Source organism: Lepidochelys olivacea (assembly GCF_965140295.1).
Source record: "Lepidochelys olivacea isolate rLepOli2 genome assembly, chromosome: 3".
Lineage (NCBI taxonomy): Eukaryota > Metazoa > Chordata > Testudines > Cheloniidae > Lepidochelys > Lepidochelys olivacea.
This window is the reverse complement of record NC_140413.1, coordinates 2,185,935-2,201,878: the sequence shown is the minus strand read 5'-3', so window position 1 is coordinate 2,201,878 and position 15,944 is coordinate 2,185,935. Positions and strand designations below refer to the sequence as shown.

The following is a 15,944-nucleotide window of genomic DNA, read 5'->3' as shown; positions in this document are numbered from 1 at the left end:
CCACAAGGACACAAGTAGTTTTATGCACATATAGTGCCATGTTGCTTGGTGGTCAGTGTAGCTACTAAGTGTCCATGTCAAATACATCAATTGTATGGATCAGTCTTCACTTCAAGACAGAGTCTGTGAACATAGACCTCACTATGAAGATGGTGTTATGTTTGTTAGCTTTTCAAATGAAGATTGCTGAGACTATATTCTTCCTCCCCAAGACTGGCTTCTGCCTGAGGGGGCTAAGAAAAAGGCAAAGGAAATTACAGCAGAGGGGCAAAAAGTGGCTAAAAAGTCTCTTTTTCAATACATAATACCTTTGGTACCACACTAACACTTTGAGAAGAATATACTGATTAAAGGGTTCATTCCCCATGATATCCAGCAAAATCTGAGGCTCTGTTACTTGAAGACCAGAACCTCTTTAGTCAATACACAGATGAGACCTTGGAATATGTCAGCCCTACAAACCTTGGGCCCCTGCAATTCACTTGTAAGAATAATGTGTCGTTCAGATTCCAGCAGTAGGGATTAACTCCTTGTCCCTCTGAACACTTCCAGAAACAATAGCAGAAGCAGGCATTCCCAGGGAGGTATCGTGCCAAATACCAGAGGCATAGCACTCCATCTGCTGCCGTGGGTGGTCCAGTTGCTTCTTCTTAGCCTCTGCGGCAAGTTTGAGTACAGCTGAGCGTTCCTAACTGCTTTCTTTGGCAACTGGTTTCCTTTCCCCTTTGCAGATTGACTTGTTTCCAGGCAGCATGAAGTAGAACAATAGTACAGTGGGTCCTACAAGTTATTCAAATACAACAGTCGGAGTCACTAGCGATGATGCCGCGAAAGAATCAAGTAACTCTCAGGCTTTTTCTGAAGTCCAAGAATGCTTGCCAAAAGAGTTTCATTTAACCCAAAATTTTCACCAAACATTTAAATTATTTTTGCTAGCATGTGCTACTACTGGGTTCTTGCAGATGTATGTGCATAGGAAGGAAGGTTTTCCTTCAGCTCTTCACTGAGGTTCCACAGCGTTTTCTCCCTTGCAGCTCCAGGGAGCAGTCAGCATGGCAGACAAATGAGAAAAAAAGCAAAAGCAAGGTCTGTTCTACCTGTAACATCCTCTCTATTAGAGCTAATGGAGGAAGATCTCTGCTTGTTTTGCAGGACCAGAGAAGGGAACCTTTTTGAGAAATAGTTGTTAGCATTTCCTGCCAGCGTGATCCTTAGACAAGGCAAGACTCCTCCTTAGATGATCTCTTGGTCTTAGAGTCAAGGCACAGGAGAGGGCTTGTTAATAATATCAAAATACTAGAAGTATACAGGTTCCTGATAAGCAGGGGAAAGATCAGCTGTATCATCAATACAGTTCATTGTGTACCTGGGAGCATGGATAGACTCTGTCAGTCCCAGAATCTTTATTTCCTCAGCACAGGTGCTGACTCCGTGGGTGCTCTGAGGCTGGAGCACCCATGAGGAAAAAAAAAAGTGGGTGCTCAGCAACTACCAGCCACAGCTGTTTTTGTGCTGCCAATCAGCAAGGGTGGGGCCTCAGGGAGGAAGGCAGAGTGAGGGCAGGGCCTTGGGGAGGGAGCAGAGCAGGGGTGGGAAGAGGCGGAGTGAGTGTGGGCCTTGGAGAACGGGGTGGAGAGGGCCAGGGCTTTGGGGTGGAGCACTCCCAGGGAAACCTAAAAGTCTGTGTCTATGTTCCTCAGAGAGGCAACAGAAGACAATAAGAGCCATCCAAAAAGTGCAAATCGCAGGTGTCTGTGATACAAACCCTGCTGCCCCTCTTGGTATTGCTAACCTCTTGCACAGGGATTATCAGAAGGATCAGGTTTCACATGAGATTTTTTTTACACCACATAATTTGCTCATTGCCACTATCTGTGCTTACACAACCTATGGCAAAGGTTCAGGTTTCCCTAGCGGTGAACAGGATCCTGCAGTGGTGGATGACAGGACACAGATTTTCAAGAAGTTTGCAAATCTTGAAACCAAGCATGTCAATCATCACAATGGATGCCAATTTGGAGTGCTAGGTAGCCTGCTATCCACTGGAGCATTGTCCATCAGGAAAGAGAGTTACTCCATCAGTCACTAGAAAGAAGAACTATACACAAGGGACTGGAAACATTTCATTGATGGGGTGTGTGTGTGTATATATATATATATATATATATATATAGTGACAAAGCTCTGTCCTTTTCTCTGTGGGTCCCACATTTCCTGGCGGATTTCGTTAGCCTCAGAGGCTACCTGTGACCCTCCACGTAGCCCTTCTCTCTCTAAAGGCAAGGGTCACAGCCTACTGAGCCATTTTCATCATAAGCCAGCGAGGGAGGTGAGGAAAAGCTATCCTCCCTTGCACAGTCTCCCAGTCTCAGTGATTAATCAGGGGGGCAAAAGGGGGAAGCCTGCGCCCGCCCTCTACTCCAGGCTCCAGCCGAGGGACCCTAATAGTATCAGCTATAGTAGCTGACTTTTTAGAAACAGGACGTGTACAATTCCCTGGACTACTTCCCCGCAGCAGCCCCCACTTCCTCAAGATTCACTTCACCCTTACCTCAGGGCCTCTTTCCTTGTGCCTGATCTGGTGTGTACTGCTCAGTCTCTCCAACAGCACAACTTCCTCCTACAGCTCCTGACATGCTTGCCCACCTGACTAACTGGGAGGCTTTTAACTAGTTTCAGTCAGCCCCTGATTGGCTTCAGGTGTCCCAATCAACCTAGTGTGCTCCCTACCTTCTGGAAAGATCTTAATTGGCCCCAGGTGTCTTAATTGACCTGGAGCAGCTGCCATTTGCTTATTCTGATAACAGGGATTTGTTTAGCCTGTGGCTAATATATCTGTCTCCCATTACTTTACTATGGCCATCTGGTCTTGCCCCATCACAATATATATACACACACAAATGGAAGCACTGCTGCACTTCAAAGAGAAGCAAACCACTCTTCTCTTGGACAAAGAAACACTTGACCATGGTGATGTGGTCCACCTGTGCTGTCCATGTCATCGGAAAATATAGTGTAACACAGGGGCGGGCAAACTTTTTGGCCTGAGGGCCGCATCGGGTTTCAGAAATTGTATGGAGGACATCTTCATCATCTGGACCCATAGAAAAGAAGCCCTTGAGGAATTCCACCATGATTTCAACAACTTCCATCCCACCATCAACCTCAGCCTGGTCCAGTCCACACAAGAGATCCACTTCCTGGACACTATAGTGCTAATAAACAATGGTCACATAAACACCACCCTATACCGGAAACCTACTGACCGCTATTCCTACCTACATGCCTCCAGCTTTCACCCTGACCACACCACACGATCCATCGTCTACAGCCAAGCTCTGCGATACAACCGCATTTGCTCCAACCCCCCAGACAGAGACAAACACCTACAAGATCTCTGTCAAGCTTTCTTACAACTACAGTACCCACCTGCGGAAGTGAAGAAACAGATTGATAGAGCCAGAAGAGTTCCCAGAAGTTACCTACTACAGGACAGGCCTAACAAAGAAAATAACAGAACGCCACTAGCCGTCACCTTCAGCCCCCAACTAAAACCCCTCCAACGCATTATTAAGGATCTACAACCTATCCTAAAGGATGACCCAACACTCTCACAAATCTTGGGAGACAGGCCAGTCCTTGCCTACAGACAGCCCCGCAACCTGAAGCAAATACTCACCAACAACCACATACCACACAACAGAACCACTAACCCAGGACCTTATCCTTGCAACAAAGCCCGTTGCCAACTGTGCCCACATATCTATTCAGGGGACACCATCACAGGGCCTAATCACAGCAGCCACACTATCAGAGGCTCGTTCACCTGCACATCCACCAATGTGATATATGCCATCATGTGCCAGCAATGCCCCTCTGCCATTTACATTGGTCAAACTGGACAGTCTCTACGTAAAAGAATAAATGGACACAAATCAGATGTCAAGAATTATAACATTCATAAACCAGTCGGAGAACATTTCAATCTCTCTGGTCACGCAATCACAGACATGAAGGTCGCTATCTTAAAACAAAAAAACTTCAAATCCAGACTCCAGCGAGAAACTGCTGAATTGGAATTCATTTGCAAATTGGATACTATTAATTTAGGCTTAAATAGAGACTGGGAGTGGCTAAGTCATTATGCAAGGTAGCCTATTTCCCCTTGTTTTTTCCTACCCCCCGCCCCCCAGACGTTCTGGTTTAACTTGGATTTAAACTTGGAGAGTGGTCAGTTTGGATGAGCTATTGCCAGCAGAAGAGTGAGTTTGTGTGTGTGTGTGTGTCCGGGAAAAAAAAAGGGGGGGGGTGAGAAAGCCTGGATTTGTGCTGGAAATGGCCCACCTTGATTACCATGCACATTGTAGGGAGAGTGGTCACTTTGGATGAGCTATTACCAGCAGGAGAGTGAGTTTGTGTGTGTATGGGGGTGGGGGGGTGAGAGAACCTGAATTTGTGCTGGAAATGGCCCACCTTGATTATCATGCACATTGTAGGGAGAGTGGTCACTTTGGATGAGCTATTACCAGCAGGAGAGTGAGTTTGTGTGTGTGGTTTTTGGGAGGGGGGTGAGGGGGTGAGAGAACCTGGATTTGTGCAGGAAATGGCCCAACCTGATTATCATGCACATTGTGTAGAGAGTTGTCACTTTGGATGGGCTATTACCAGCAGGAGAGTGAATTTGTGTGTGGGGGGGTGGAAGGTGAGAAAACCTGGATTTGTGCTGGAAATGGCCCAACTTGATGATCACTTTAGATAAGCTATTACCAGCAGGACAGTGGGGTGGGAGGAGGTATTGTTTCATATTCTCTGTGTGTATATAAAGTCTGCTGCAGTTTCCACGGTATGCATCCGATGAAGTGAGCTGTAGCTCACGAAAGCTCATGCTCAGATAAATTGGTTAGTCTCTAAGGTGCCACAAGTCCTCCTTTTCTTTTTGCGAATACAGACTAACACGGCTGTTACTCTGAAACTTGAGTAGTTTTGTATCATCTGCAAATTTTGCCGCCTTGCTGTTTACCCCTTTTTCCAGATCATTTATATCAGAAATCTTTACTAACCTAGGATTGGTTTTAATGGGTTTTTGCACTACAGCTACCCTGTCAACATGGCAGATCTGCAGGCAAAGGTGAGTGTTTGCAGTTCTGCTCTTATATTCCTGACAGAGGGAAAGTAATCACTCATTGTGATTGGTCAGGAACATCTGATTGAACATCCTTTTGTGAATAGCTTGGGAAATCGAAGTCTAATATCTGCCGTAACTTTTCATTTTCTTTTTCTCCATTTCTTTCCTAGGTACACGAAGAAACCTCCATAATGATTTATTGGTAGCAGCTGATTCAATTACAAATACAATGTCTTCTTTGGTGAAGGAACTTCATTCAGGTGAGAGAGTTAAACTTTAACATACATGTACACTCCAGAGAGCAATGTAACCAGCGATAGTAATCTTAAAGCCATGTGTTGAAGACTTATCTGTAAAGTATAGTTCTCATCCAGAAAGTAAATCGAAAAATTAGATTACAATTTAATTCTCCCTCAATGAGAAGTCACCAGTAATGAGGATTCTGTTCTACATACAGAACCTGGCTGACACTGTTGTTGATAAAAAGAAAAGGAGGACTTGTGGCACCTTAGAAACTAACAAATTTATTTGAGCATAAGCTTTCGTGAGCTACAGCTCACTTCATAGTCTCTAAGGTGTCACAAGTACTCCTTTTCTTTTTGCAAATACAGACTAACACGGCTGCTAATCTGAAAACTGTTGTTGATGATTCTAGGGTGCTAGAAACCAATACGCTCAGTCATAGCTGTATTGACTTCTACAAGGCTAACCCTAATAACTTTTCTTTGCTTGTAAAGTAAGCATATGGGATTCAGAACTCTTGCCAGGGAGCAGAGATGCCACTTTTATGTCATTTTTTTTACTACAGCAGCTCTTTAAAGACATGAGCTTAGAAGTTGAGATATATTTTTGAGTGAGTTCACACAAACGGTTACTTAATGATTCTGTAGTATTTGGACAGCAACAGCAATTTGGAATGCACTTAAAATGAATTCCCATTAGGGAACTCTAGGCATGAATATAAAATTAAAATATACATTTGGCTCAACTTAAACACAGGAATTAAACAGCTGTGCAAAAAGTGGCAATTTTGCCTGCGTGCCTTTTGCATAATAGTAGTGATAGTGGGTTTCAGTGAACAGAATAATTGGGCCACAATAAACTTACAAACTTGTTGAGAAAGACCCATCCCAAGATTCTCAGGGCTTTGCTTGTAAAGAACTTCATTGTTCAGCATTTCAGCTATTTGTTAAAGGGCCTTGTGCTTTTAGGAATATCTGCATTCACATCTAAACACAGATTTTATATTTTCCTAACAGATGCCCTGGTTGCTGCTGAACAGTACACTCACCAGTCCAAACCTTGTGTCTCGGCTGCAGAGGCAGCTGTGGAGTTAATAAAGTTCTGCATGTATTACAGCAGCAATCACTAGTGCTGTTATAGTTCTTCTTCGAGTGATGTCCCTGTAGGTGCTTCACATCAGGTGACTGCACCTCTAGTCGGAGAATTTCGAGAGCAGTGTCCAGTTGGGCCCCACGTGCGCGCTCCCCGTCTCGCGCCTCTAGCGGCAGTTAAACTAGCACTGTGCGGCCAACACCCCCCTCAGTTCCTTCTCATCCACTCTTGGTCCAAGTCGGGGCTCCAGCAGTGCCTCTACACGACTTACCTCAGATCTGGATTTAGGATTAACTGTATAGTAGAAGATAGGAAACAAGTTATAACTAACTACTCTACCCCTTTTCTTCCTTCTCATTTAAAAATATAAATAAAAACATATTATTTTATGTTATGTTTCGTTCATCCCTTTCTGGGATAACTCCACCTGCGACTGCCCAGGTCCCTGGGTTTTAAATGTGGCCTCTCCTGCCGAGAGGCAGTCACCGTTTCGGACGGACATTCCCAGTGTGTCCTCTGCTTGGGGGAAACGCACATACCCTAGAAGTACTTCCATTGCCACAACCTTAAGGCCCATGCCAAGAAAGTGAGGGACCTTAAATTCAAACTTATTCTTATGGAGAAATCTCTCAGCCCAGACTCAGACTCAGGACCACAAACTCTTCCCAGTCATCAGTTGCCTATAATCGCCAACTATGAGACCTTGTTGGCAAAATACAACCACACCAATTATTCGAAACTGTCTGAATTTATTGACTTTATACCAGAAGACAAGAAGGAGCAAATTAGGTCAGTCATCGCTGAAGGCCACCTCCTGGCACAAACAGCTCTCCAGGTATCATTAGACTCGGCACTCACAGCGGCGAGATCCATTGCAACCACCATAGTGATGCAGTGGGCCTCTTGGTTCCATCTGTCTGGATTCCCAAGGGAGGTACAATCCACTGAGGGGAACTCCCCTTTGAAGGTCCAAAATAGTTTGCGGGTAAGACTGATGAGTCCCTCCATACATTGAAGGACTCTAGCGCAACTCTTCGATCTTTAGGTATCTAGATAATACTTAGTCCGACCATGAGTGCAGGGGACTAGACTAGAAGACTTCTCGAGGTCCCTTCCGATCCTATGATTCTATGATTCTGTACACCTGCACAAAAATGGAAACAAGGCAGATATTACTCAGAACAACGTTCAAGACTGGCACACCTACACACAACCCAGAGGCAGAGACAAAGACCCACAAGACATAGTCCAACCCCATCTCAACCTTCCATGTTGCAACAACTGGCATCAAATTTGAAGGTTTGGTTGAGGGCTCAACAGACCTCCCCCAGTTCCAGTTGCTGAAACCACTTTCCATGAACCATCCATTTACAAAATGTTTAACACCATTCTACCTAGCAGAGTGAATTATTATTTCAGACAAGTGGGTACTGGAAATTATCAACACTGGCTATTCCATCCAGTTCACCTCCATTCCCCTTACCCACCCTCTCTCCCTATCCCTCTGGAGGGACTCCTCTCATGAGCACCTTCTGAGACAGGAAGTAGACCATCTCCTGCAATTGGGTCTGGTAGAACCACTACTGGTACAACAAAGAGGGAAGGGGTTTTATTCTCATTATTTTTTAACCCAGAAGAAGACTGGGGGTTGGAGGCCCATTCTCCACCTGAGAAACCTTAACAAGTTTGTCAGAATAATGGTTCAGGATGGTCACTTTAGCAACAATAATTTCAGCACTGTTTTTTTGCCTTCGACCTGCAAGATGTACCCAGAAAGATAATGGAGCAAATAATTGAGCCATCGATTTGCAAACATCTAGAGGATAATAAGATGATAAGTAGCAGTCAGCATGGATTAGTCAAGAACAAATCATGTCAAACCAAACTGATAGCTTTCTTTGACAGGGTAACAAGCCTTGTGGATGGGAGAAAGTGGTAGACGTGGTATATCTTGACTTTAGAAAGGCTTTTGATACTATCTCACATGACGTTCTCAAAAACAAACTAGGAAATGCAACCTAGATGGAGCTACTATAAGGTGGGTGCAAAGCTGGTTGGAAAACTGTTCCCAGAGAGTAGTTATCAGTGGTTCACAGTCATGCTGGAAGGGCATAATGAGTGGGGGTCCAAAGGGATCAGTTTTGGGTCCGGTTCTGTTCAATATCTTCCTCAGTGATTTAGATAATGGTATAGAGAGTACACTTCTAAAGTTTGCGGACAATACCAAGCTAGGAGGGGTTGCAAGTGCTTTGGAGGATAGGATGAAAATTCAAAATGATCTGGACAAACTGGAGAAATGGTCAGAAGTAAATAGAATGAAATTCAATAAGGACAAATGCAAAGTACTCCATTTAGGAAGGAACAATCAGTTGCACACATACAAAATGGGAAATTACTGCTTAGGAAGGAATACTGCGGAAAGGGATCTCGGGATCATAGTGGACCATAAGCTAAATATGAGTCAACAGTGTAACACTGTTGCAGAAAAAGCAAACATCATTCTGGGATGTTTTAGCAGGAGTCTTGTAAGTAAGACATGAGAAGTAATTCTTCAGCTGTACTCCTCACTGATTAGGCCTCAACTGGAGTATTGTGTCCGGTTCTGGGCGCCACATTTAAGGAAATATGTGGACAAATTGGAGAAAGTCCAGAGAAGAACAACAAAAATGATTAAAGGTCTAGAAAACATGACCTGTGAGGGAAAATTGAAAAAATTGGGTTTGTTTAATCTGGAGAAGAGAAGACTGAGGGGGGATAGCAGTTTTCAAGTGCATAAAAGGTTATTACAAGGAGGAGGGAGAAAATTTGTTGTTCTTAATCTCTAAGAATAGGACAAGAAGCAATGGGCTTAAATTGCAGCAAGGGAGGTTTAGGTTGGATATTAGGAAAAACTTCCTATCTGTCAGGGTGGTTAAGCACTGGAATAAATTGTCTAGGGAGGTTGTGGGAATCTCCATCATTGGCGATGTTTAAGAGCAGGTTAGACAAACACCTGTCAGGGGTGGCCTAGATAATACTTAGTCCTGCCATGAGTGCAGGGGACTGGACTAGGTGACCTCTCGAGGTCCCTTCCAGTTCTGTGATTCTGTGCATACTTTCACATCACCATACATCTATCACACAGGCAGTTTCTCCAGTTTGTTTTGGGACAAGATCATTATCAGTACATGGTACTGCCCTTTGGCCTCTCCATGGCTCCCCAAGTTTTTTCCAAAGTTCTAGCAGTAGCCGCAGCCCACCTACACAAACAAAGGGTCATGATATACCCATATTTAGATGACTGTCTACTCAAGGCCCCACTTGGGAAGAAGCCATCGAAGCCACACAAAAGACAGTGTTACTCTTTACAAAACTCAGCCTCCAAATAAACATTCAAAAATCTACAGTGACACCAGTGCAAGAACTAGAATTCATTGGGGCTAGCCTAAACTCATTGGAGACAAACGCCTCACTACCACTACACAGATTCCCCACACTGATCAACACTACAGTGAGCAGCCACAAACATCTGCCAAGACTTGCCTCCAACTATTAGGCCACATAGCGGCAACCACCTATATTGCAAAACTTGTCAGATTGCACTTGCATTGCCTGCAAGGGTGGCACAGGGCAGTGTAGATTCCACACAAACACAGTTTGAGCAAGCCTCTCCACATGCCACCAAAGGTCAAGGACTTGCTACAGTGGTGGACCCATTCGCACAGTGTGTGTGCAGGAGTCCTGTTTCTGCAGATTCCCCCACAATGGTAATTACAACAGATGCCTCCCTAGCGGGCTGGGGCTCCCATTTTAAACAACCTAACAGTACAGGGCAGGTGGTCTCCTTCGGAAACAGCACTGCACATAAACATTCTGGGAACTGCGAGCAGTTTGCAGTGCATGTGCACACTTCCTGACCGTGATCAAAAACAAAACTGTACAGATCCTGATGGACAACATTGTTTGCATGTTCCATACAAACAAACAGAGAGGAGCAAGGTCACACTCCCTTTGCACCTAGGACTGAAGACTGTGGAACCAGATGCATCCAACACAACATCATCTTATCGGCCACCTACCTACCAGGATATCAGAATGCCACGGCAGACATGTTAAGCAGAAAGTTTTCCCACGATCACGAGTGGGGAGTAAACCTTGGTGACACAGGACATATTCCAACAATGGGGATTCCCCACAATAGATCTATTTGCCACGAGTCAGAACAGCAAATGTCCAACATTTTGCTCCAGAGCAGGCTTGGGACCGGGATCCAGAGGCGACACCTTCCTCCTCAGATGGGATGCACCTCTTCTTTACACTTCCCTCCTACCCCGTTGTTGTCCAGGGTCATACAAAAGATCAAGACCAACCAATGCAGGGTCATCCTGATAGCCCCCAAAAGGCCAAGACAAACTTGGTTTCCATACCTACAGCAGAGGTCAGAATGTTCTATGTCCTCCCACTTGTCCTCCCACTTCTTCCACACCTCCTGTCACAAGATGCAGGCCAGATCTTCCACTTGAACCTGAAGATACTCCCACCTGAGAGCATGGCTTCCTTGCTCAGAAGCGGTGAAGGATATCTTGCTAAACAGCAGATGATTGACTACACATTTGACCTACCCCCACAAGAACAAACGAATCAGAGCCACCACCTCCGTTCTACCGCTATCCCTAGACTATATATTTCAGCTAAAAAATATCAGCTCTTTCAACGAGCTCACTCAGAGTACACCTTGCAGCGATCACAACCTTTCACCATAAAGTGGATGGGTTCTCAGTCTTTGCCCATCCAATTACAAAATGTTTCCTACAAGATGTCTGGAAACTCTATCCCGAACTCAGAGTCCCAGTGCCTCCATGGGATCTTAATCTAGTACTTCATTCCCTTACTGGACCTCTGTTCAAACCCTTTGTTACATGTTCTCTAATACACCTTTCAATGAAAATAGCCTTCCTTGTCGCCCTTCTGGCATACCCCCCTTACACAATCTTTTTCAAGAACAAGGTCATTCTGAGACCACATCCCAAGTTTCTACCTAAACTACCCTCTTTGTTCCACCTAAACCAACCTATCCATCTTCCTGCATTCTTCCCTAAACCTCAGAAGTGGCATTCCATACTCTGGATGTCAGAAGGGCACAAGGCTTTTATCTCGAATGGACAAAACCATTTAGAAAGGCACCAAAGCTGTTTCTTTCTACTACGGAGAGATCTAAAGGAGACGCTATATCTAAGCAGAGACTCTCCAGATGGATTTCACAGTGCATTTATCTCTGCTACCGCCAACATGAACTACAACACCCACTGAGGGTTAGAACACATTCTACCAGTTTGCTGTCCACATTGGTAGCCTTCCTTAATAATGTACCTGTTACAGACATATGTAAAGCATCCACTTGGGCATAAGCCCATACAATAGAACCTCAGAGTTACAAACACCGGAGTTACGAACTGACCAGTCAACCACACACCTCATTTGGAACAGGAAGTACACAATCAGGCAGCAGCAGAGACCTCAAAAAAATGCAACTACAGTGTAGTACTGTGTTACATGTAAACCACTAAAAATATAAAGGGAAAGCAGCATTTTTCTTCTGCATAGTAAAGTTTCAAAGCTGTATGAAGGCAATGTTCAGCGGCAAACTTTTTAAAGAACCACCATAACATTTTGTTCAGCGTTATGAACAACCTCCATTCCCAAGGTGTTTGTAACTGTGAGGCTCTACTGTAACATTCCTTCAACACTACGCGATTGAGCAGGACTCAACATCCGACGCTTTATTAGGACACACGGTCTTATCACCGATCACAGACCCAACTCTGAAGCTCCTCCTTTCCACTGAGGGGCACGGTTCTACAGCCACTTGAAGTGGAGCACCCACAGGGACATCACTTGAAGAAGAAGAAGGTTACTCATATTGCGCAGTAACTGAGGTTCTTTGAGATGTGCGCCGTTTGTGGCTGCTCCACTACCCACCCTCCTCCACTGTACTTTGGAGTTCTAGTAAGGTCCTCTGTGGTAGAGAAGGAGCTGACGGGGGGTTAGCCGCAAAGCCCTAGTTAATCGTTGCTACAGGCGTGAGACAGGGAGAGAGCATGTGCAGCACAACCAGGTAGTGCTGTTGAAATTCTCCGACTAGAGGTGCAGGGGCGCACAATCACCTGAAGTGGAGCACCCACAGGGACACACATCTCGAAGAACCTCAGTTACTGCACAAGGTGAGTAACCTTCTCTTAAGGGACCTTGTGTTTCTTCAGTAAATCACCCCTCAGACTGAAACATGGTGAATAAACTCTCAGCCAAAGACAGATGTCTGCAGTAATTTATTTCTTGCTTTTCATAGTACTGCAGATTTACACTAATGTATCTGAGATCAGGCCCTGGCCCACAGTGACTTGTGTCAGGGATACAGGACTTCTGATCTCCAGGCCTCTTTTGAAATCTGTACAGCGTTTGACAAATACAAACACAGCAAGGTTTGTGCTGTTGATAGTTATTTCAGTCTTGTTATGTAAGGCATTTATAATGCATGGGGGACTGAAGATAAAATTAATTACTATCTTGTATTTGGTTATATGCAGATACTAAAGAAGACAGATCCCTTGAAAATATCTGAAATAATTTCACTTGTGTAAGTTAGGAAAAGCGTGAATTATATTCAGCTGATGAGATTCAATGGGATTTAACATCTTAGTCAGGAGTTAAACTAGGAGAACATAACTCTCCTCCAGGCCTGGATTCCCTGCCAGCTATAGTTGCAGACATAATGTTTGGGATGTTTTTGTGAGTCACAGGTATGAGCTACAGTACCTAGCATCTATTTACCCTATAGCATCTTCGTCTGCATTCAAAAAACAGTGCCCTGAGGAGAGCAAAAAGGGAAAGGAAGAATTGCTTCTGCAGATATTCAGTAGACAGATTTGAGTATAAAGCATGGGCTTCTCACAAAAAGTTTGACTATCCCCCAGTCCACCTTTCCCTACCCTTAGGAAAGTTCCATGTTGACACAATCTTCCCCGGCCAGGAAATACTGGATACCACTTAGAGCGATGACCAGATAGGTCATTCAAAAGCAACATAAGGTAACATATACTCCTTATCCTAAGGACTAAGCAGGCTGCTGTCTAACTTTCTCAGCCCCACTTAGCTTGAGAAGCAAGAGACAAGTGTAGCACCAGACTCGGAACTTGCTTGGAGCCCCAGCTCACCTTTGTGATTTTTAAAAATATTGTTTCATTTCAGTCAGTGATTTCTGCCATCATCCTATTACATATTTCACTTGTCGGGCACCATGGAAAAGGCCATTGGTAGAAGCACTTCTGATTTCTCAAAGTGATATTTATCAATTGGCCATAGTCAGAACAATGAAAAAAACGCCAGTTTCTTTTACTTCTCTATTAAAGATCCCCTTTGGTCAGAACCAATTTACACTACTCAAGCTTTTCAAGTTGTGCTTTCTATTACAGGTGTTCTTTTCTCTTTCAAAACTCTATTTATATATTTTAAAACATGGGTCAAGGGAAATATCACTTCCTGTAATAACTATTATCTGTTTACATAATGTTACTAGAAATGCTATATACAGAGATATGATTCCCTCCCCCCCAAATGAGAAGGAACTTGCCCTTCTGCCCACATTCTCCTCAATATAAATACTAGCCTGGCCCATAAATTCACTTCATCTTAACTGAGTTAAATAAAGTGAGCATTGTTGCTCAATTCCAGTTTGTCCTATGTTCCTAAAACCTCATGCTTCAGGGCTTCAGTTGGCCATCTGCAGGGGGTCAGAAAGAGATACCCCCCCATGTATTCTAGGGAAGATTTTGGTCTTTCTCTGAAGCAATACGGCTAAAGTTGGAACACAGGATGGGGTGGTCAGGGGTGAGGTGGCACGGAGCATTCTCCCTCTTAGGTGCTTGTGTGGCTGGTTCTTGCTCACATGCTCAGGATCTAAATGATCACCATATGTGGGGTCAGAAAAGAATTTTCCCCCAGACCAGATTGCCAGTAACTTTGGGGTTTTTTTCTTTCCTCTGCAGCATGTGGGTGCAGGTCTCTTGTCAATAATATCTAGCTATAGCTCAATCATTTCCCTGCCATTGCAGGGGTATCTGGCATTTGGGGCTCTTTGGTCTCTTCTCTTCTCTCCTGGAGACACACAATAGTCTAGTTTCCTGTGGGCTGTAATCTGATGGCCCCTTCTGGCTTTAAATTCTGTGATTAAACTCTGTGACTCTACTTGCTCCATCAGCATGCACTTCCTTTCTGTCACTGAGAGACCTAATGAGAAGTGTATTTCTTGGAACAGAATCTGTTCTCAGTTACAGCTCTGCCACCCCAGTGACTTTCGTGAGTGTTGAGGTCTCTCGGCACCCCACATGATTAGGCTTTGAGAACTTTAGTCATTAACATCAAGTTTTCTTCCTCCTGGATCTCCATAAAACTGTTTCAGATTTTCCTTCAGAGCAGATCTTCTTGCTTGGAGTGGGTGCAGACCTGTATTCCACTCCAGTGTGCTGGCATCTTGTGCACTGCAAATTGGAGACTTTTTGCCACTGGAGTACCCCTCGGGGTGGCACGCATGCTCTGTGCCTCCTCCTGGCTCCTCTCGAGGCTATATGAAGGTGGCACTTCCCTAAACCCTCTCATTTCCTTCTTACCGCCTGCGGCTTCGGTTGGAGCACCCCATGTTAGAATCTCCTCATGATTTCTCTGCTGAGTCACACTCGGGTGATTCGGTATTTCATAGTGTAAATCGTTTCTGGCAGTTAGCACCCATAGTTTGTTAGATTAGTTAGTTTATTTGTGTATTTAGTGGTACAGTTAGTTTGTATAGTTCTGGAGTGTACCCCAGGCTTTGGGCATTGCCTGTCCCTACCTGTGACCCCCACATATGCAACTTGTTGTGCCTTGGTGAGAACCACATCAAGGAATAGTGAAGTATCTATTGTTCTGTTAAGAAAAGAATGCAGACCGCAAGAGATCTTCATCTAAAGCAGCATTTTGTTGGAACAGGCTGTGAGACCTGCCTTGACACGAGGACCCTGTTCCAACCACTCAGTTAACTGGTATCCTCTACCTCTGTGGGTGTTGGGGACAGACCCCGGGACTTTGATCAGTCATGGAGGCAGGAAAGAGGTCCATCATTATTTCACAGATCCCTCATAAGAGGACTCATAAAATGGACCGGAGTGCCAGAAACTGAGGAGGGATTTATTCTCCTCTTCATCGAGACAGGACCTCACTGTCAACAAGACTGGTACCCAGAACAGACCTGTGTCTGCCCAGTATCAGGATGGAAGAATCCCAGTGCTGTGCCAGCGACTCCAGAACCATCCGTGGGACTGCTGTCAAGTCTGGTCTCTACAGAAACTCCAGCACCATCGCTCTCAGTGCCATTGACCTGACAAGGTTACCTGGCAGCTTCAGACTTGCTTTGTCTAGCTGCCCTGGCATTCCTGCTAACTCAGGATATCAGTGAAGAGACGGTGCCCCAGGCTAT

The 15,944-nt window shown here is 44.7% G+C and overlaps 1 protein-coding gene across 3 annotated transcripts in view; it reads left to right on the top strand.

Annotated features, from left to right (window-relative positions):
- DTNB (dystrobrevin beta) overlaps positions 1-15,944 on the top strand; it is a 397,289-nt gene that overhangs the window by 359,162 nt on the left and 22,183 nt on the right. For all 3 annotated transcript variants that reach the window (XM_084624543.1, XM_084624545.1, XM_084624544.1), the window contains exon 18: positions 5,296-5,385. In XM_084624543.1, coding sequence (XP_084480669.1) covers positions 5,296-5,385 — 90 coding nt within the window. The remainder of the gene's footprint in view (positions 1-5,295; positions 5,386-15,944) is intronic.